The 23,291-nt window shown below is 50.1% G+C and overlaps 1 protein-coding gene across 3 annotated transcripts in view; it reads right to left on the reverse strand.

Moving 5' to 3' along the window:
• Positions 1-23,291, reverse strand: part of PRDM2 (PR/SET domain 2) — a 773,815-nt gene that overhangs the window by 236,647 nt on the left and 513,877 nt on the right. For all 3 annotated transcript variants that reach the window (XR_011268651.1, XR_011268650.1, XM_069610899.1), the window contains one exon: positions 1,492-1,618. Coding sequence is in view for 1 of the 3 variants with exons in the window: in XM_069610899.1 (XP_069467000.1) it covers positions 1,492-1,618 (127 nt within the window). In the remaining 2 variants the exon portion in view is untranslated. The remainder of the gene's footprint in view (positions 1-1,491; positions 1,619-23,291) is intronic.

The following is a 23,291-nucleotide window of genomic DNA, read 5'->3' on the forward strand; positions in this document are numbered from 1 at the left end:
GATGGATTGGGGAGTTCCCCCTTGCATTGACATTGAATTCTATTTAGTTCTGTTTTCAAACTTTTTTGTTTGTAGTTTTTTCTTTGCTGCTGTGGCTCAGAGTAAAGATTGAAATGCATAATAATCGCCTCCTTGTCTTTAATAGAATCTAAACCCCATCTCACGTTAGTGTGGGGGATTAGTCATTGTTTTGCTTCTACTCATTTAGTAAGGAATAAGAGAATAAATAGCCAACAAATAAACGACAATTTGTGTAAGACCAAACTAAATACAGGTAAAATAGAGTAGGGGCAAGAACATTGCATGGTGCTTTTGAACACAAATACAACACTGAGTGCATTAAATGTGATCCAATATATAATTGTTGTGGTCAGATAGAAAACAACTTAATTCAATATAAGGGCTTTATTTAATTAATCCCCTGCGGTTCTCACTAAATGGGTCAAGGGCGCATTGCACGGTGGTTTGAAATACTGAGACCAAGAGCAACGACACTTGATGCCGTCCATGCAGATCATTAATCGTTAGTGAAGAAAAAAAAAACACAACGCTATAAGTATTGTGCAATTTTGCTTATTTGCTCAGGTCTTGATTATGAGCCTCACTAAGGTTACAAGCCGACATACGTGGAGTGTGTTGCTGCATTACTTCTTGTATCCTAGTTGTTTATTTCGTGACAAAACGGCCACGACATTTATGGTGTAATGCTTTTTAAATGGTATACAAAAAACGTTCTGGGTGCGGGTGATTCCCTGAATCAAACAATAGGTTTTTTAATTGCACCCAACATATGCTTCATAAGTATACAGATTAAAATTAAGCGTTAAAAAATAAACAATAAATGCACAGGATCTGACAGCTTCAGCGGGAATTAAGAACCAGCAGAATAGTAACTTGGTCAAATTGAAATGAGCTGGCCGCACCAAACAAAATAACTTTGTTGAATTCCAACCAGGAAACCACGAAATACTTTTTACCAGTGCTAGTTAGGAGCTTTTGCAACACACACACAGGACTACGACCATGCGTATACAAAATGTGTATAAACTTAGTCGGCTTCGAGTTTTTAACATGATGCGCCCTAAACAATTAAAACGTACTGTAAATTATAGCAAAAATCTTAAGTGATAAAGGTGTGCCAGCAGAATGTTTAAAAGGGAAGCTGGAGCAGCAGCGAACACTGGCTATGCATCACATGACTGAACACAGCAGATCCTGGCTCTTTAAATCAGAAATGCTTAGCAGGGCAGCAGCGGCAGCAGACAGTGCGGACGTAAAAGGTCACCGTGACACACTTAGACAACACCCCCTTCACAGGGTGCTTTGCAGTGATTGCTTCATGTCTTTAGCGGGCAGGTTCCTGTACAAGTTTGTAACTTTCGCTCCAGACACCACGACAGCCGTTTCTACAAACGGACAAAGAATTATCCTGGCTGGCGTTTCAGAAACATCGCCCCCTATCCCCTCCCCCGAACAAGAGCGTCCGTGTACCTTTCTTGGCTTTCGGCGAGTGCTTCTTGATCCGGTGCTTGGCTCGCTCTTCCTCAATAGCAGCTGCTATCTCTGGGTTGTCTTCCCCATTGTACCACACCAACAGCTCCTCTCCGGGCTCAATTGGCTGACAGGCAGGGAGAGAGAAATGCAAATCCAATCAGAGGGCAGGTTGTTAGCAAAAGGGAGAGGGGAGCAGGCTGTGGGCCAGAGGGTGTGGAGCTGCTGGAGGATTACAAACAGCTGTACTCTGCACTAAGAACATATTTCCTAACTGACTGACTAACCAAACAGGAAGGGCTGTTTAACCCTTCAGGCTTGTGCGCATAGACAGAGCCAGCCTCAGTGCAGTACTCGGAAGCACAGCAAGCGAAGCACAGAACCCTCTGGTGGAGGGAGGAATGCAATTACAAAAGCTACAAGGCAGAGAAACCAACTTTTAATAGGTACATGGAATTGCAATATAGCACACTTGCTACTTATATTTAACAAGGGCACGACCAAAAAAGGAAGCTTTTCTTCTCAAGCAAACAGATGCAGAGGTGAAGCTACATACACACTATTAACTATAAAACGAAGTAATCAGCACGATACGATTATTAACCGTAAATAAAAGATGTGTATAGAAAGACGGCATGGATCTTCAACGGTTTGAAAATGCATAAACTCCTTAAGATTCCAAAACGTATACGTGTGGGCATGGTCAGACTGGCCTAAAGGGCAATGCAGAACCAACATGCTAGTGTCGGCTAGTTTTTTTGGGTTAAAGTGGGCCTGTTTGAAGAGTTATTTCACTTTGCAGAAAGTACTTTGACCAGCGTTACCCAAGAAATACTCTTTAGAAGGCACAATTTGGAACATATTTGTACCAAAAATCTCCCCCTTCGATACTACTCAGTCGGACAGAAAATTGAATAAATTGCCATTTGCGTGTATGGCCCACTTTTTAGTCATTGCTCGAGCCAATTTGATAAAATCAGTCGAGGACCCGTAGTGTTGGCTAAGCAATGCATATTTGTTTTACATTTCAATATAAACAATTCTTTCTTTAATGTTATATCACAAAATAGGAGTATACAAAGCACATACAAAATGATAGCTTTAAAATTAATATGAATTTACAATAAAATAAGTTCCAACTTGTTTCTTCATTTGTTGGCATAGCCATTGTAACAATTCACAAAATCCATACATTAGATACATAATTAAAATATAAATGAAACTATGCCATCTTTCTCTTAAATGCCATGACATTGCATAAAACATGTTCCTCTGTTAAACACAATCAATGAAAAAGTATAATATACTCATCGTTAAAAACAGATGCATAAAACCTACGCCTTAGCGGAATACTCCCACAAAGATCTTAAATGATAAATAAGAACTGACGAATATAGTAAGTCCAGCCTGGGGAACAAGTTTTAGGAGCAACTACTAGTAGTATTTTGAAACCCGATCTCCTGCCAATACAAACATGTTATCATTAAAGCCAAAGCTAACACCTTCAACGTCTGAATATCAAACGCAAACTCACAATCGAAGGAAATTTTCGCCATTCTCAATGAACTCACCTCTCCTCCCAATACCCCAGATGAGATCATCAAAGACAAAGCCTGATGTGCCAGTATTCAATCTGCCATGCTAAACAAAATTGGCCTGCAAAAAAAAAAATCAGGACCATCACAAAGCCCTACTCCACCTTCAGGGGGCCAATCTGACTCCACTCCCTCTCCAACGAATTCCACTAAACCCCTCTTCTCTCTCAGAGACATCACTGAACCTGAAGTCATCAACAACCTCAAAAACTTAAAACCTTCGATGTGCAAAGGGTTACTAAGACATCTGTCCAACTAAGCCCATTAAGGACTGCGCAGACAGCCTTGCTCCGATACCGAATGCCTTCATTAACGCCTCCTTTAGAACAGGCATCATCCCCACCAGCCTCAAAGAAGCATGGGTACACCGCCCTTCTAAAAAAAGTCTACCTTAGACCCCACCCAACCAAATAACTATCGACCAATAACTACTGTGCCTTTCCTCCTTAAGATCTTGGATAAAGCTGCCCATTGCCAAATCCAGCACTTGAAGCCCACTCTGTTCTTGGGTCAAGACAATCCGGCTTCCGCAAAGGACATGTACTGAAACAGCCTTGGTGGACCTAAAAACCCAGATCACCCAAATCAGGGACAAAGGAAAGCCAGCCCTCCTATTACTCCTAGACCTCTCGGCTGCTTTCGATCTCGTGGACCATAAGATACTCACTCCACACCTCACCCACTCAGCTAACTTCTCCAAAGAAGCAGCTCCCTGGGTCACCTCCTTCCTGGAGGGTAGGGCAATGAAGGTATTCTTCAACATAGCCAATGCAGCCCCCACCACCATCCACTGTGGAGTCCCACAGGGCTCCTGCACAGCACCCACACTATACAACTTGTTCAGGAAGCCCCTCTTCGACAAGCTTGGTATCGCGTATACAAACTACACTGACGATACTCAGGTTCTTATCCCACTCTCCGGCGTATATCTCAAAGACGCCAAAGCACTCCACACAATCTATACCACCATCCAGGCCAGGATGGCGGCCAACAGCCTTTGTCTTAATGGAGAGAAGACCGAAATCATACTAGGTCAAAAAACTACTCTAGCCAAACTCAACAAACTGTACTCCAACTTCACCATCGAAAAAACCATCATCAGAACCAGGCTGTTGCGCGATTAACAAATGTGAATAAATAAACCTTTAGAGCTTTTCTCAGTGTGTGGTAGTCTTAAGAGTCAGAGGGCCATATAAAGTCTTGTTTTGGGAATATGGTCCATCATCACATACGCAAAGAAAACAAATAAAGAAACCGATAACAGGATATCGGCATAATGGAAAGCAAGACACTTTAAACGCATTGTTCAGTGCAAAGAAACCAAATAAGGAGCAGGTTACTTACTGGTAACTATCGTTCTCCAGCATGGGTCTGGCATGGATTCACATGCTTATGAATATTCCCCGTCGTCAGGCCGGGAATCCTTAGTAACAGAAAAAAGTTTCACTTTCACTTACAAACTGCAGTTCTCCTCTAAACCTATCACTGTACTCTGGGTCATACTGCCCCCAGCCAACAACGACGGCCCTCTCCTTAAGCCCATCCCCTGGCAGCCATCTTCAGATTTGGTAAACACGTACAGTGGCAGTATGACCAAGAAGAGCCGCAGGGGGTAGGAGGGAGGGTTTGCATGTGAATCCATGCCAGACCCATGCTGGAGAACAATAGTTATGTTCCTTCTCCATCATGGGGTCTGGCATGGATTCACATGCTCATGAATAAAGAATACATAGCAGTACCACATTATACCACGGGAGATGGCAAGGCTCAACAGAAGGAAAAACGCTTACCTCTGGAACAGACTCCCCTTGAGCGAACAGGTAGCGTAGCACTGCTTGGCCGACCCTGGACTCCTCTCTGGAATCCCCGTCGACGCAGTGGAACCTCGTGAAGGTGTGCGTAGACCTCCATGTAGCAGCCCTGCAGATGTCCAGCATGGGCACACCAGACCGGAACGCCGTCGTCACAGTGATCCCTCAGGTGGAATGGGCTCTCGGACGGCCAGGCAGCGGTCAGTTGGCCAACCGATGACAGTGTGTGATACAGCCGGAAAGCCTCCTGGAGATGGAAGCCTTGGACAAGACCTATCCATGGTTCACAGGACCAAAGTTCACCAACAGTTGAGAAGTCTTCCAAAAACACTTTGTGCGTGCCACATAGAACTTCAGAGCACAAGCAACATCCAGCAAGTGGAAGGCCCTTTCAGCCGGTGATGAAGGCTTTGGGAAACACAGGTAACACCAAAGGCTCGTTGAGGTGGAATTCCGACGGAACCTCTGGCATGAAGGAGAGGTGTGTCCACAGCACATCCTCAATTCGGGGAAAGTCAGATATGGCTGTTTCCAGGATCCGGCCTGGATCTCACCGACATTCCTGGCAGAGGTGATGGCCACAAGGAAAGCCATATTCTACGAGGGGAACATGAGAGGGGCCTGCTACTGAGGCTTGAAGGGGGCTCATCAGCACCATGTTGAGTTCCCACACCGGGGCAGGAGCTTTCACTGATGGGAAAGATCGGAATAATCCTTTGAGGCACTCCTTGACGAGACAGTGGGACCAAAAAGAAGATCTTCCTGGAGACCTGGGGTAGTCGGAGATAGCTGCCAGATGCACTTTGATAGAGGCGTGTGCCAGCCCCACCTTAGCCAAGGACAACAAGTATGGAAGAATCTGAGGGGCCTTTACCTTCAGAGGGGTGATATTCTGCGACCAGCACAGCGTAGCGAAGCGCTTCCACGTATGACCGTAGCACTTAAGAGTTGATGATGCTCTGGCCTTGGCGAGGACCTCCCGCAGATTGCCGGCAACTCGTGTCCTCCAAACTCTAGGGCTGCAGGAGCCAAGACCTCAGGATCAGCGATCCTAGGTCATTATGCAGGATTGCGCCGCCTCCTCTGGTGAGCAGATCCGTGACCACTGGCAGCTTGGCCCGAGGCGATGCCGACAGGCTGAGAAGATCCAGGTACCAAATCTGCCTCAGCCAGGCCGGGGCGACGAGTATCATCCTACATCGGCACTGAGTTAGATAACTCGCAGCAGGAGAGGAAACGGGGTAGAACGCATACAGAAACAGGCCTTCCCACACAAAGGAGAATGCGGCCCCTCCTCGGTTGGTGGGACCTGCTGGAAAATCTCTGGCATTTGGAGTTCGCCGCTGTTGCAAACAGATCGATCTGGGGCATGCCCCACTTGATGAAGATAAGGTCCACCTGGTCCTGCTGAAGTTCCCACTCGTGGCATGAGCGCAACTAATTACTGAGAGAGTCAGCGATGGTGATCTTGACTCCCGCCAGGTGAAAGGGGATGAGGAAGATCTCTTGTTCGATGGCACAGTGCCACAAGTTCTGGGCCTCTTTGGAGAGCGCTGGGGATTGGGTGCCCCTCCTGCTTCCTGATGTAGAACATTGTGGTGGTGTTGTTTGTGAAGATCCTCACCACCTTGCCCTTCAGGGACGGAAGGAATGACTTGAGGTTCCCAGAACACTGCCTGGAGCTCCAGGATATTGATGTGAGGATCCTTCTCCTCCGGCAGCCACAGGCCTCTGGCGGGCAGATGTCCGGTGTGGGTTCACCAGCCCTCCAGGGAAGGGTCCGTGGTAAACGTCTTCTGGTATGGGGGGTCTTGAAACCCTGTGCCCCGGGCAGTATAGGAGCATACGCCCCACCACCCGACAGAACTACTCGTCGAGAGGGATCTTGTCCACAAGGCTTCCAGCCACTGCTATCCAGCAGGTGTCCATGAACTCCTGAAGAGGCTGCATCCGCGACCTGCATAATCAGATAAGGTAAATGCACCACAACATCATGCCGAGCAGTGACTTGATGGTCCGCACCGTGGCGGTCCTCAGTGACAACAGCCGCTGCACCTTGCCCAGCAGGGCCGCTATCCTCTCCTCCGAGGGCGACGCTAGGCAGGAGACCGTGTTGAGCCTGGCTCCCAGGAACAGTGCGTTCTGCAATGGTGACAAGCAGGACATTGGATAATTGACAGAGAATCCCAGATCCGTCAGCAGCTAGATGGTCGTCTCAGTGTGTTCGACGGCTACTTGCCTCGAATTGGCCCGGATGAGCCAGTCATCAAGGTACGGGTACACGTGTATCCCTCGTAGACGTCAATGAGCCACGACTGGTGCCAGGCACTTCATGAACACCCCAGGAGCTGACTTTAGGCCGAAAGGGAGGGCCTTGAATTGGTTGTGCATTCCCTGCTCCACCAAGTGTAGGCACTTTCGGTGCTTCCTGTGAATGGGGGAAGTGGAAGTGGGCGTCCTCCAGATCCAGTGACATCAAGAAGTCTCCTTCCTCCAGTTGGCAGAGCACGTGCTGCAACGTAACCGTCCTGAATTTATGGGACTTGAGGTACTTGTTGAGACGGCACATGTCTAGAATTGGCCTTCAGCCCCCTGGTCTTCTATTGTCTAAGAAGTATATGGAGTAGACTCTGGAGCCCTTGAGTCGTCTTGGAACTAGCTCCATCACCCCTTTTTTTTAGCATGGCCCATACCTCCTACAGGAGCTGAGAGATGTGCTGCTGTTGCCGGGTCACCGTAGGGATTAGTTGACACTTTTGGTGAAACTCTGGGGCATGTCCGTGGGCGAGAGCATCCAGCACCGATCTGTCGGTGGAAATCTTTTCCCACTCGCTGACTAATCCCTTCAGCCGGCCTCCCACTGGTGTACATGGGTAGGGGCCAGACGTCCTGGCTGGTTCAGTCCTGCTTTGGCACCTGCGTTCCACTTTGGGGGGCGACAACTGCGCTGATCACCTCCACTGAAAGCCTTGGAACGGCCTCTGTAGGCCTCCTGGGTCGTAGACCGGGTGGCCTGGCGGTACGATGAGGAGCCTCCACCAAAACCTTTTGTCGATCTGCCTGACTTTTTGCCGAAAGGGCGCAAAGGAAGAGCAGTGCTGTTGGAGAGTACCCAGGGCAAGAGCCGTATCCGTGTCGGTCTTGACTCGTCGACCGCCTTTCCAAAGGGGTTATCCCTGTTTAAGGGAATATCCAGCACCCTCGTATGGACTTCTTGGTGGAAATTGGTGGCCTTCAGCCAGCCTCCACGGCGGAGGCAGACACCATTCCTCCATCTGCCGGAAACCTGTGTCGGTGATGTCCAGGGCCACCGTGATGGCATTGTCCAAAACCATTTCACCTTCCTGAAGGAGTGCAATCGCCTCCACCCGCTTGTCGTTAGGTAGGAACTCCGGAATCGGGGTCAGCTTGTACCACAGTTCCCCGTCGTACCTGGCCAGGATTTGATGGTCGACGCTGCAGAGTAGAGGACCTGTCTCCCTATGGCATCCAACTTCTTCCCCCTCGCTGTCGGGAGGGACTGAGGACGATGACAAGGGGTTAGACGACCTCTTCCTCGCAGCTGCCGAGACCACAGAGTCTGGTGACGGTTGCGACCGTAGGCACTTAGGTGTGTACTCCGGCACCCAGTACCTTACTCCCACACGTTGTCCAGGAGGGGCACTGCCATGATAGTCTTTCTCTTGGCCTCGCACCTCTGTTACAGAAATCCCTCCATCTTGGTCTCCTCAGTCGTCAGCTGGAAGCACTCGGAAGCTTTTGTGACCATCGCATGAAACGACCCCATCTCATCCGGTTGCAGCGATCCGCCCACTGTGACTGTCGTCATCTTCGTCCGTCGTCGCCATGGCCGTGTCCGTCCCAGTGTCCACTGGGGTGGAGGGCACCTGGCGCGGGTGTGGAGGTTGATGCGGGTGAGTCAGCGTGTCGCTTCCTCGTTAGCCAGAGGCTGATCCAGAGCCGTCAGGGCCAAGGCTAGCTGCATCATCTTCTAGATTTCTGAAGCAGCTTGTGCAGGGTTCAAAGGATGCCCAGAGAAACATCTCTTGGCTGAGCAGGCCTGATGAGCACACTAGGACCCGCCCCGTCGTCGCCTTCTGTGTTACAGGCATCCACGACCTTGTGTACCGTGTGCAGGGACTTCCGGTCCTCGTCCAAAGACGAAACAACCATGTCTTGGGGTATACCCTGTGGTTGGCCTGGGACTTCGACACCCCCCCCCCACCCTTTTGCACCCTGCGGGGACTCAGCCTGCCTGGTTGACAGCATTCACTTCTCAGGTGTGCCACCAGACTTATCCAACGCACTGACCGAGACTTCCACCGCTCAGGAGCAGGGACACCCTGGGCGCAGTAGGGGCTACCTTCACTCGGTCAGCCTCCTTGGCTTTCGAGAGAGCAGCCGCCAACAGCTCAATCGCCAAGTACGATTTCTCCTGTGCCTTCTTGGGCCGGTCGGCCGCCTTTTCCTCCACCCTAGGCTTCTTCCGCAGATTCACCGGGTTGGGCAACTTCCTTTTTAAGGAGCTCAATCAATGGCTGGTGTTGGAGGCAGATGGTGGTGTTGATCATGCCCTGCCCATCGAGGGACCAGATTGTGCGGCGACCCCGAATGAAGTGCCCTCAAAGGAAGGAAGGACTCCTTCCTTTCTTCCTTCCTCCCTCCCTCCCTCTAGAAATGGGAGGAACATCCAGTCAAAAAAACGTCACCATGGGTAACTTGTTCTCCGAATGGATTGTCGCCTCCCACGTATTCCTTATCTTTGATACTCTCCCAAAGCAGTAATATAATCAGGAGGAGGGATTAAAATTAGAGTAATTAAGTATGCACAGAGTGCAGTATTGCCTTTCCAAATTTAGATTCTTGGTTAGTGGAAGAATCCAGACTAAGTATCTTGTAAAGGTGTGTGCAGACAACCATGTGGCAGGTGCACACATGTCTTTTATTGGAACTCCCCTTTGAAGTGCTGACAAAGCTGCGATACCCCTGGTTGAATGAGCACTTGTGTGTTCTGGAGGGTCTTTACTGGCCAATTTATAACATTCTGCAATTGTTAAAATAATCCAGCTACAGATGGCTTATTTGGTGATGGCTAGGCCCAATTTATGACTTGTGTAACCCACAAGCAATTGGTCAGTTTGTCTCAGTTTAGCATGTTTGCTAATGTAGAATCTCAAGGCACGCTTTAGATCGAGTCTGTGCAGCCTTTCTTCCTCTTTCCCCGGATGTGGAGGAGGGTAAAAGGAAGGCAATGTTATTTTCTGAGTGATGTGGAATTCAGATACCACCATGGGAAGGAAGTTAGGCTTCAACCTTAATACTACTCTGTCCTTGTCAAAGACAGTGTAAGGAGGTCTGCAAGACAGCCTTAGGCTCACTCACGCAGATGTTATTGCCACTAAAAAGACGGGTTTGAGAGTAAGAAGTCTTAATGGGCACGAATGAAGAGGGTCAAAGGGAGTACCCATTAAAAACTTTGGGAATAAATTTAGATCCCACAGGGGGACTTGAAAAGGAGTCGGGGAATAAACATTTGTTAACCCCTGCAAGAGTTGTATTACCTGAGGTATTTTAAAGTAGGAGACTGCCTCAGTAGTGCGCTTGAAAATGGAAAGTGCTGCTAGGTAACCGTTGATCATACCAATCTGAAGTCCTAAATTTGCTAAGTGCAACAGAAAAGATAACACCATCAGTGTATTGAATGAAAAAGGGTCAACATTCTTATCTCTACAACAACTGCAGAATTTATTTCGAACAGCAGCGGTATAAAGATTTGGTTGCTGGCCTTCTGGCCGAAAGCAACACCTCGATTATGTTGTCCGGGAGGTCCCAATCTTTGTATCTCAGCCTCTCAGAAACCATGCGTGAAGGCTGAGAGTCCTGATATTCGGATGGAGAACCTGACCTTCCTCTCGCGAGAGAAGATTCTCTCTCTGTGGAAGACGAATCAGAGGACAGATGGACATGTCTAGGAGGTCCGGGTACCACGTTCTTCTGGCCCAATCCGAGGCAATTAGGATCATGGTTTTTCTGAACCTCCTCAGCCTGCTATTACGTGAGGAATGATGGGGACTGGAGCTCCTTTCGGGGGAAATTCCCTTGAGCAGTACAGTTCACACTTCCTGTTGGCATTGGTCGCGTACAGATCCACTGGAGGGGTTCACCAAAGGATGAAGATCTCTTGAAGGACTTCCTGAGCTAGTTCCCACTCGTGGGAGACTGCACTCTGCCTGCTCAGAGCGTCCGCCGTCATTCTTCTCTCCGGCTAGATGCACTGCTGACAGAGATTCCTTCTTGTATCGCCCAAAACCAGAGATGCATTGCCTCTCTGCACAGTGGTAGTGACCCTATACCTCCTTTCTTGTTGAGGTAGTACAAGGCCACTGTGTAGTCAGTCATTATCAGGACATTCTTTCCCCCGTACACTGGGCAGAAAGGCCTTCAGCACTAGTCCGATTGCCCTCAGCTCTAAAAGGTTGATATGTAGTTTGGACTCCGATGGAGAACAACAACCGCTGATGGTCAAATTGTTGGTATGGGCTCCCCACCCCGTGAGTGAGGCGTCCGTCACCACTTATCTCAGGCCATGGTTGCCAAAAAGGTTCTCCTTTCAAGATGTTTTCCCAACAGGCCTACCACTGAAGGTCCAGTGAGATTCTGTTTGGGATTTGTATTAGATCTGGCATCCTTCGAGACCTGTGACCACTGGGTCCTGAGAGCCCATTGCAAAGATCTCATTCCCAGGCTAGCCTCTGGCACCAGAAAAATGCAGGATGTCAGGAGGCCGAGCAACTTCAGAAATTCGAAGGCTGGCAGATGCGGGGCATTCTGGAATTTTGTCATGATCTGTAGAATATCTTGATCCCTCACCTCTGGTGGCGAGGCTTTTCCCAGGGATGCATCCAGGATTGCTCCGATAAATTGGAGTCTTTGTGATGGTATGTGGAACTTCTTAAAGTTGAGGGAGAAGCCCAGTCTATGGAGGGAGTGGCATGTGTAACTTAGTTGATCTAGGGCTTGTTCTGGGGAATTGGCCCTGATCAACCAATCTTCTAGGTAGGGATAGAAGTGAATCCCCCCCCTCTCCTGAGACTCGCTTGCACAACCACCATTAACTTGGTGAAAACCCTCGGGCGGAGGTTAGCCCAAATTTCAGAACCAGAAACTGATAGTGCAAGTTGCCAATGGCGAACCTCAGGTACTTTCTGTGCTTGTGATGAATAGGCACATGAAAGTAAGTATCCTGAAAGTCCAATGATACCAACCAATACTGAAGCTGGAGGGCCTGAAGGATCTGAGAAAGTGTTACCATCTTGAACTTGTCCTTCCTGAGGAACTTGTTCAATTCTCGGGGGGGGGGGGGTTTGTTTGCCTTATTGCAACTCCAAGGTATTTGGCTGCCGCCTTGGAAGTTTGCAGCTTCTCCAAACTTTCAACAGCTTTACTACCAAATAGATGTGTGCCATCAAAGAGCATGTTGTAGTCTGGACTGTACCTCTGGGGCAAATCCCGACTTCCGCAACCACACAAATCTGTGGATTACTGTACTAGCCACCATGGCTCTGCTGATGCTGTCAACAGAGGAGAGACTGCTCAGGAGGGATTCACACATCACACCCTTCCCATCCTGCGGTCCTGAAACCCTTTGAAGCCCCAAAAAGATTGAGACTGAGACCCCGACCTCTGGGCTTAAGGGGGCTTAGCCAGGACTAACAAGGATTTGGCAGTTTGGGTACTCACCTTGGTCCTGGGGAGTTTGTCATCCATAGAAGAATGAAACCTCTCCTTTCCGTTGAAGGAAAAGTCCAGAACTTTATCTTGCACCTCCTTCGAAAACTTCATTGTATGGAGCCACACCTGGCAGGATGTGTCAATTCCCACCATCAGGCCTCGAGCTGAAGTATTCACCTGGTGTGCCGCAGCCTCCAGGATATCTTGTGCCAACACCCTGGCATCCGACAAGCCGGCCTTGAAGTCATCCAGCCTATCCAAAGGAATACACTCCTGGAAATCAGCGAACTCCCTCCACAGCTTCATATTCGCATGGCGAAATTGTAGTGCTGAATTAGCTAAGACTTTCTTGCCCAAGGAGTCCAGAATTTTGTTTTCCGTGGAGAGGATCTGAGTCGCAGCTGTAGAGGTCGCAGAGGCCAGCTTAGATTGAAGCGTGGCTGCAGCTACCACGGTTGAGGAAGGAAGCGTACAAGATGCCAAGGCTATCCCCTCGGAAGGGGTGAAGCCTGTAACGGGTGTCGATTCTCTTATTAACATGTAGCCCGGTGTGGAGTTTATCCCTGACCTTACAGGCCTCAGGCAAAACGTCCTTCTGGAGGAACAGGCTGGTGCACTCTTGTGGTGACAAGGTGAACGTTCCCTAAAGCACCCCTTCCTGCGGAGCGGGGGCCTCAGGTACTGGAATGTCGAGGAGGGCCATCATATCCAGAACCCGGTCATGGAATGCTCTGACAGAGCGCGGCTGCTCATCGCTATCCTGATCTGCCCGAGGGTCATCCACCGGATTGGTGGCAGATGGCTGGGCTGCCACAGGTTTTAAAGTGCTATCCCGTTCCACCATTGTCTTCTCTACTGGAGACAACGGAGGTAGGAGAGGAAGAGCTGGAGGCAGAACGACAGGGAGCAGTGGTACAACCTGCGGAGCTGCTGGAGTGGAAGGTGGTGCCGGAGGATAAGGTTAGATTTCCTTGAGAAGACCCTTAAAGTACTCTTTCATAAGGTCTGAATGCATGAGCCTATGGAATTTCCCGGAAAAAAAAACATCCTCCGATGAAGGCTTAGGCGCTGGGGTAGGCAGAGGCCTCTCGTAAGGGGCGTGCCCCCACAAACACAATGAGGACAGTTGCCAGGAAGGCCCACCACCAACCGGGTCCGTGTAGATCAGCGGGGCAGAAGTAGGGGGAAGCAAGACTGTATGTAGCAGCGGCATCCGAGCACGCCAGTCATAAGAAGGGCAGAACAGATTTTGAAATTCCAGCAAAGGCGAAAAAGGCTGCTGAGCCCCAAAAGTAAGATTCCCAGCACCTGCTGTCGAGAACATAGGTGTAAGGGAAGGATCCAAAATGGCCGCCGTGGACCATGAGGGGTGGGCCGCCATTTTGTCGATGCCTGAAGAGAACTGTGTCAAATGTACAGCTGAGGCAATTGTCTCCACAGGCTGGTCAGGGGACTAAAGTAACAATTTAGCCTTGACACAAGGATCCTCGGCTCACCCGGTACTGGGGGGTCTCGGATGTTTGCTTGACATCTTAGTGGTGGCCCCAACATTAGCCTCCAAGGGAGGAACCTCGGCAGAGCCAGTAACAGAAGAGCTACGGTGCATGACCGCCCTCTTTGCCCCCTCGACAGAATCACTGCGATGAGTGCGGGGAAACTGAGGAATGACCCTTACAGACAAGGCCTTAGGAGCAGGTCTCTCGGTTTTGTCAGTACAGACCTTAGCCTCAAGTAGAGGAACCTCGGGTTTCGTCCTGGTATGTATAGCTCCCTCGGGAGGGGCCTAAAGCCGTGGCTTAGTACAGAATGCTCCAGAAATGGAGGCCTCAGGGCGTACCGCGGTGTCTGTGTGGAAAGCTCCAGAAACGGAGACCTCGGAGCGAACCCCAGTGTCAAAAGCCTCAGACGAACTGGGCCTACATTTAGCACCCGACAGGTGAACCCCGGAACGTGTTCCGGTCTTGGCAGGCCTGTCGTGGGAACCCTATGAGAGCACTCTAGTATGCCTATTAGGCCTGTGAGGCACCTCAGGAGAAATCCTGGTGGTAGAGCTACTAGAGCCCCTCCCGGACTGAGAAGACCCAGGAAAGGAGTCCCCCGGCCAGGGTGCCCTAAAAAGTAAAGAATTTACCGGGCATCTCTTCTTTTTGTCGATGAAAAGTTGAAGATGAGGCAGAGGAACGTGCTGAAAAACATCCTCCCACCGAAGAAGACTGTGCTGGAGTGCCCGGACGGAGAGGGATTCGCAGTAGGACGACGAATCCCAGCGATGGTCCTGTCCGAGACATTCCAAACAGAGAGAAGGGTGATCCGCCCTAGCGAAGCGACATTCGCACAAAGAACAGCACACAAATCACAGATGCTCCGGCATAGACCGAGGACCACGCGACCGCAGAGCCGGAGAGGACAACGGGAACAAAAAACACCCCAAAATGCAAGTGTGTCCAGTCCCGATCGTGCAGAGAAAGGGACTGAAGGGCGATGTGCGGGGCAGAGCTAAGGAGGGCGGGGTACGGCAGTGTGCGGTACCCCACGTAGAAAGATGCGGACAAACATTTTCAATTTTTGATGCTTTTTGGAAAAAAGTGCTCCCGTCCTGTCCCAAAGGACGGAATGTCCCACAAGTATGGAGGAAAGGGGACGGGACGTAGGAGTATGCAGATTACTGTACCAGCCGCCATGGCTCTGCTGAAGCTGTCAACATGCTGATGCTGTCAACATAGTCGACATAGGTCTGGCGGGATTCGCACATGGCATCCTTTCCATCCTTGATAAGGTTCAAGAAACCGTCCCTTTCCTCCCCTTTGGGGATATGGTCAGCCGCCATCGAAATACAATCCCAAAGGGTGCGAGTAAACCTCGCCAGCGTGCATGTGGCAATAGCACACTTTAACGCCATGCTTCCAGCTGAGAAAACCTGCTTGGCCATGGCATCATATTTCTTGTCATCACAATCTTGTGGGATTGTGGGATATGCATTTTTGCTTACAGAAGAAGTTGCAGCCTGTACTACCAGGCTTGCTGGTGTTGGATGCTTTGAAAGATAGAGTATCCCAAGTTGATGCTCTATATTTAGCTGCTAATCTTTTTTTTAACTGCAGGGATAACCTCAGGTGTTTCCCAGTTGGAAGATACTCTTATGTAAAGCTTTGTGAAATGGAACAATAGGGTCTTCCTGTGGTCCTTTGTCGAGTATATCGGTTAGGCCATCCTGCTCGAAAACAGGTGTGGGTCTAGACCACCCCATGTACTCCATCACTCTAGTCATAAGCATTCCAGAATTGCTTTCATCATGATCCCCTGGGTCAGGTCTACCGAATTCAACTTCCGGGGAAGTGCAAATTCCACTTGCCTCATGCAAAGAGTCCTGCAGATGTTTCATTCGAGATTCTTCTGACACCAGTTCTTCTGGAACAGAAGGTGTCCCATATTCAAGACCAAAAGGTCTTTCCTCTTCAGAGGATTCTGCATCCTCATAGATTGAGGAGAGGGTTTAGAAATATTCTGAACGAGTTTGTGGTGTGTCATTTTTCTCAAATGTAGTAGGAGCTCTTGATTTCATGATTGGAGCAGAAATTGTCAAAATCGTCGTCGATGTCAACAGCTTCGATGAAATCGTCAACTGCTTCGAAGTAGTCGATGGAATCGGCAGTAATGTCGATGTCTTCGACAAAATCGGTGAATATTGTCTTGCACGGCGTTGAGGAGGTTGACACGCGAGGCGTCGATGGCTTCTCCTTTGATTATGACTCCCTCTTTGGCTTTGCCATATGGGTCGATAGTGACAACTTCTTGTACGTCACAGAGGCTTTCTCTCCACTCCATGGTTTTTCACGCTCTCGAGGAGTTTCCACAGCCGAGGTCGAGGACTCACGGCTCCTGTGTTTCTCAGGTTTTTCTCCTGGAGTATCACCTCTAAGAGTCTTTGAGAGGGGCAAGGCAGCGTTCTCGAACACCTTTAACATACTTTTACGGAATTCCTCCCACTGTGCCGGGGTACTGTGTTTCAAGGGGCAATTACCCTCTCTGCAGAACTAGAGGATGAGGTGGACAGCGACCTATGGCGCCTTTTCTTACTATGCCTCAAAGAGGAAGAATGATGTGATCCACTTTGAGAACATCATCATCAGGAGTGTTTTTTATGACAGGGAGACAAAGGCATGGACTCGTCAGAAGACTTGCGTTTGGACGGGGTAATGGATTTCTGAGGCTTACCTCTCTCCAACTTCCCTCTGCGCTGCCTCAAGGCCTTGGCCGTCAGACACGTACTCATCGCATTCAGAATACGGAAGCTCTGCCCCAAGGCACCACAGACAGATCCCTGTGTGGATCAGTCATGTGCATCTTTGCCCTGCAGTTGCTGCATTTTTTAAACCCGGGGCGTAGATGGAGCCGATGAGGAGGCCATCTTGTCGAAGACTAGTAGAAATATTCATAGGAAAATCGAAGAAAATTGATGAATACACGAAACCGAGGGTTGCGCATGCTACTTCTACCTGTGATGACGTCGATATCGGCACAGAGGCCTCTGAGGACATCGACTCGACAGGCATCGACGCACAGTGCCCTCTACTGGGAATTATTTTTCCCCCGAAGTAGCAAGCTGGATATTTGGAAATCTCAAAGATAAGGAAAACATGCGAGGACACAATCCATTCTAAATACAGTTTGCAGGTGAAAGTGAAACAGTTTTTTTCTTTTACTGAGGATACCCGGCCTGACGACAGGGAATATTCATGAGCATGTGAATCCAAGCCAGACCCCAAGCTGGAGAAGCACTTTTTCCTGAATAATAACGTTTTTAATTCATTAAATATGGACTACAGATTTCTGGTACTTAATCTTTGTCTGGTCTGGGTTATATAACCACTGCAAAACCCATCGCCGCCTATATATGTATGATATGTACATCATCCACGGTCAAACTGTATCATTTAAAATGTAATACAAAACCAATTGTGCGCATATTTTAGTTTAACAGAGAATTGCATTTGCACTTTCTATAGTCAAACGTATTGTTACTGAGACTTTAATGCCGAACTTAACCCTGAAGACATCTCCTCCACTTGAGGCAGACAAACCAAACCCTCTACTTTCAGTCTTCACCCACCTTCCCCACAGGCATAACCTATCGAAAACCACCCACCTTGAAGTTTTACAATTCAATCTTCTCCATCATTAAATAAAATATATTTTTAAATGTATATTCCTCTACCTTCCCCTATGCATACACCTCATCTCCCCTACAGGGCCTTCCTACCTCTCCCACCTCTCAGAAGTAATAGCTCCCATTATCTCTACATCCCTCTTCCTTGTCACAGTATGAAGGCCATCTGCCTTCAGAAAGAACCCTGTCCCTTAAATGTATTTTTGTAGCACCTCTCAACCAGGGTCATAAAGCACCTGACCTGTCTCATAATAATCCTGCTTAGCTTTCTTTCCAGCCAGTGAATCCTTGTGAGGCCAGCTGGGCTAGTCTTGTTTTACCAAAGTATGTTAGGATAGATTTCCATTTTATGTGCAATTTTTTCTCCAGTTGTGTACCCCCAAATTTTTGCTGATGTCTAAATACCATAGTCTGACTTTACCAGAGGAGCTCAGCCTTCTTCTGCACTCCTCTGAGCTTTTCGCTCACTTATTATGGGGAAAGGAACAAGTTACTTACCTGTAACTGTTATTCTCCAGCATGGGTCTGACATGGATTCAGATGGTCATGAATATTCCCGTCAGGCTGGGAATCCTCTGTAAAGATAAAATCAGTTTCAGTTGCACTTCTGAACCATCTTTCTCCTAACAATCAATCACTGGCCTCTGGGACATACTGCCCCCAGCCAATGACTTCCCTCTACCTAGGCCCCTCCTCTGGCAGCCATCTTCAGATTTGGTAGCACGTAAAGTGGCAGTAGGACCAAGAGAAGAGCCGCAGAGGGGTAGGCGGGAGGGTTTGCATGCGAATCCATGCCAGACCTATGCTGGAGAACAACAGTTACAGGTAAGTAACTTGTTCCTTCTCCAGCATGGGGTCTGGCATGGATTCACATGCTCATGAATAACAAATGCATAGCAGTAAACACATGCACAACCACGGGAGGTGGCAAGGCTCAACATTAAGCATTTCAACATCTCAACATTAAGCATCTCTTACCTCCTCACCACGCTCACCTTCAAGCGAACAGGTTGTGCAGCACTGAATGGCCACTTTGGACTCCTCCCTCGAATCCAGGTCGACGCAGTAGAATCTTGTGAAGGTGTGCGTCGACCTCCACGTAGCAGCCCTGCAGATGTCCAGCAGGGGCACAACAGTCAGGAACACCGTAGATGCATCAATCGCTCTGGTCGAATGGGCTCTAGGACGGCCAGGAAATGGTCCATTTGCCAAACGGTGACAATGGGTGATGCAGCCGGAGAGCCACCTGGAAATGGAAGCTTTGAAGAGGGCCTTCCCTTGGTTCACAGGGCCAAAGTTCACGAACAGTTGCGACGTGTTCTGAAAACTTTGTGCGGTCCACGTAGAACTTCAGCATTCTAGCCAGATCCAGCGAGTGCAAAGTCCTCTCATCCAGCGACGAAGGCGTCTGAAGAACACGGGTAACAGCAAAAGCTTGTTGAGATGAAAGTCCAACAGCACCTTGGGCATGAAAGAAGGGTGCGTTCGTAGCACTCGTCTCGTGGAATGTCAAGTAAGGTGGTTTACAAGGGAGGTCCTGGATCTCCCCCACTCGTGCGGAGATGATGGCCACAAGAAACACTGTTTTCCACCACAAATATTTCAGTGGCGCAGATTGCATAGGCTCGAACGGAGGACCCATGAGCCTAGTCAGCACCACATTGAGCTCCCACGCCGGGGCCAGAGCCTTCACCGGCGGCAACAAACGGAAAATTACTTTGATTAACTCCTTGACCAGGCATTGTGACCATAACGACGACCGTCCGGAGTTCTGGTGTAGCGGGAGATAGCTGCCAGATGAACCTTGACGGAGGCATGGGCCAGCCCCCGTAATCCGTAGAGGGTCGATTTTCTGTGCACAGCACCAGACGGCAAACCTCTTACACTTATGGCTGTACCATTTCAGTGTAGACGAAGCCTTGTTCTCTGCAAGCACCTTTTTGCAGTACACTGGGATATCGTATCCTCCAAACTCTAGCGCTGCAGCATCTAGGCCTTTAAGTTCAGCAACCCTGGATCGTGGTGTAGGATTGCGCCTCCTTCTCTGGCGAGAAGATCTGCGGCCTCCGGAAGCTTGACTGGAGGGGTCACTGACAAGTCCAGAAGGTCCGGGTACCATATCTGTCTCGGCCACGCTGGTGCGATGAGGATCATCCTGCACCGGGACCATCTGAGCTGACTAGACGAAGAAGCAACGGCAACGGAGGGAACGCATACAGAAACAGGCCGTCCCAGGGGAAGGAGAATGCGTCCCCCATTCGCCCCGGCTGGGGAAAACTGCTGGCGAAACTCCGGCACTTGGAGTTCGTCGCCGTCGCAAACAGATCAATCTGGGGATTGCCCCATCGACAGAACAGAAGATCTACTTGATCCAAACAAATTATCCCTGTCGAAGGGCATGTCCAATACCCTCGACTGCTCCTCCTGTCAAAAGTTGGTGGCCTTCAACCACCCCCGCCGACGAAGCCAAACGCTGTTGCCCATTTGGCGGAATCCTGTGTCGGCAATGTCCGTGGCCACTGTAATGGCATGGTCCGATGCCCCCTTGCCCTCCTGCAGGATCGCCAGCACTTCCGATCTCTTGTCATCGGGAAGGAAGTGCAGGAGGAGAGCGATTTTAAACCAGAGCTCCCATCATAGCGAGCCACGATGGCGAGGGCGTTGGCCGCCTTGATGGTCGTCGCTGCTGATGTGATGACTCGTCGTCCCATGGCATCCAACTTCTTCCCCTCGCTGTCCGGGGAGGGGGACAAGGTCACTGACACAACCGAGCCAGAGGATTTCTTCCTCGCCGCCGCAGAGACTACTGAATCCGGGGATGGCTGGGCCTTAAACACTTGGGTGCAGAGTCCAGCACCCGGTACTTCTTTTCGTAACGGTCCCTCTTTGCAGGGGCTGAGGACTGGTACTTCATAAGGGACAGCCCCTCATCCCAAATGTCGTCCAACAGACCAAATGTGGTCCAACAGAGGAATTAACAGCACAGTCTTCCTCTTTGCCTCGTGGCGTTGGTACAGGAAACCCTTTTCTTTTCCTCAGGGGTCATCTGAAAAAGGTCTGAGGCCATAGAGATAATGGCATGGTACAAGCCGATCTCGTTGGGCGGTGTGACTCTGGGCGGCGGAGACGGGAGGTCTAACCCGCCGTCATCATCATCCTTGCCCGTTGCCGCTGTGTCCGGGTCCGTATCCCTCTCAGTGGAGGGGATGAGGGGGGGCAGGAGAAAGGTGGTGGAGGGTGAACTCTCCTCTTCTTGGTAGGGGGTGCACCTGATGGCCCCGGTGTTGCGGGACGTTCCAGTGCCGCGGGTTCCTCCGTTGGCGGAAGGGGCATTCTCACCCGAATCTCCGAACACAAGGTGTGGAGTGCCTGGAGAAGGTCCACCGAAATGTCTGCTGGTGGTTGAGATGGTTCCTGAGGTGGCACAGGTGGGAGCAACGGAGGCAGCGGTGTAGGGACCTTCAACTCCTCTACGGCCTGCTCTTCCTCATTGGTCTTGTCGCCACTCTCGACGTCTCCATCATCTGGGTCCCTTCCGTAGGCCTTGGCCTCGACAAATTTCATCTTCAAGGTGGTCTTGAGAGTGGCAAGCGCCTCCTCAGAGATGTCCGTGCCCTGAAGGGCTACCGTGCCCCCCCCCACTTCTTCTGGACCAGGGTAGACTGTTTCAGGGGGGATGATGGGCATCACCTTCTCCAACGTCTTCTCTATGGCCTGAAACGACAATTTCCTCCTGGCAGGCAGGGCAACTCTCGCCTTGGGGACCGTAATCTGCAAACCCACGTCAGCAGCCTTTGCTAGGGTTGCAACCACGCCTTTGATGGAAGGTTTCGCCAGGTGAATTTGGGCCTGCAAGACCTTGGTCGAGCCAGGGGCCTTCACCTTGGGGGAAGGGTCAGCACCCGGCTCCTCCTTGTCCTTCTCCGACTGGTCCGTCCGGGGCTTCTCCGGAAGATTATCCGGATGATCCCAATTCCTCTTCTTCGCCAGAGCGTTGGCTCGTGGTCGAAGGTGCCAGAGACACTGTGCCCGCCCTGGCCGCCGGGGAGCCTATCGCAACGGCGCTTGGCCTTATGTTGGGCCCCCGTCGCCGGTGCGCCCTCAAAGGTCTTAGAAGACCACTCAGACATCTTGTGGCTGGGGGAGGCATGCTGCGGGGAAACACCTGCAGCAGGGGCCTTGGCTTGGAGCCACTCTGAGTCGCCTGCGCTGGTCCTTCATGGTGCAGGGGCATATCCTGGCAAAACGTGCAGTCTTCCACGTGAGTTTGGTCTGAATGCAGGAAGTAGAGGCACACGGAGTGCCCATCATCCAAGTAGTTCCATAGGCAGCATCTTGGACAAATACTGAACAGAGGTGTCGAGTCTTCCATCTCCTCTGCCATCTCCACGCAGGGTAGGCCTTGAAGAAGCTTCTGGAATCCTCCAAGAAGAACTCAACGAAAAACCGCCCTTGAGGGGCGCCGAAGAATCCGAAAACAGGGCCCGTTAATAGGATGATGGATCGATGGAGCTTAAGCCTCGATTGACTGTCACGACCCGTGACCCAAAACCCCACTGGCATGGTCACATGCCAGGTAGGGTTAAAACGCAGTGTTCATTTTGGGCCCCAAGGGCCTTGCACTATCCTCATGGACTCTCCTGGAGTCAGTCCTGGCGCCTTTGGCGCCAACCTCATGATCGGATTGGGACACAGTCTTGAAGGGACTACTTTTCATTGGAGGCCTGCAGCCAACATGGAGGCACCCACACAGCCTAGTTCCTGTGCAGTGGTTTGGGTGTGATAGCCCGGACTACTTTACTAGAGGGCTATATAACCCACACCCAAGTTACAGAACGTGCTTCACGTTATTCTGCAGCCAGCAGCGTGACGCTCATCGTGTCCAGAGACCAGAATCCAGCGATCCTTGAACAGCGGACCTGCAGAGGAGACAAAAGAACATCATTAGCAGTCTCTGCTTACCTGCAGCTTCAAATCCGTCGAGTATCCGTCTTCCTGCAGCTCGCGGTCTTTCATCCAGTCGGCAGCATCACCGGGACATCACGCACGCAACCGAACGAAGCACCTGGAGGGAGAGAGAAAGAAGGACACTGTTAAAACAGGTTACTCACGGCATTTACGGCAGTAATCACGAGAACCTCACCTGGCTGGGCATTTCTTGGCTAGCTCCGCTCCGGGAATCTTCACACACCCAGAAAGACCATCGCGACCTGAAAAGGAATAAAGAACACAGGTTAGCAAAAGAAGACATTACTGCACCGCACTTCGAGCTTAACCTACCATCCATCACACGCTCCTGCGTCCATCATCCGGGTAGGAGCCCGATCCAAGCTCCGCATCCACCAAACCTCTGTGCAACTAAGGGGGAATAAATAAGGAAAAGATATTAATAGCAAGCAAGGAAAGCAAGGACATTTTAAGATTGCTTTAACCAGACTTACCTCCTTAAAGACACTTGAATGGGTTAGCACCAGTGAAGTTAACTTGGTCGCTCAA

The sequence above is a fragment of the Ambystoma mexicanum genome, chromosome 8, assembly GCF_040938575.1.
Source record: "Ambystoma mexicanum isolate Mex_15411 chromosome 8, UKY_AmexF1_1, whole genome shotgun sequence".
Taxonomy (NCBI): domain Eukaryota; kingdom Metazoa; phylum Chordata; class Amphibia; order Caudata; family Ambystomatidae; genus Ambystoma; species Ambystoma mexicanum.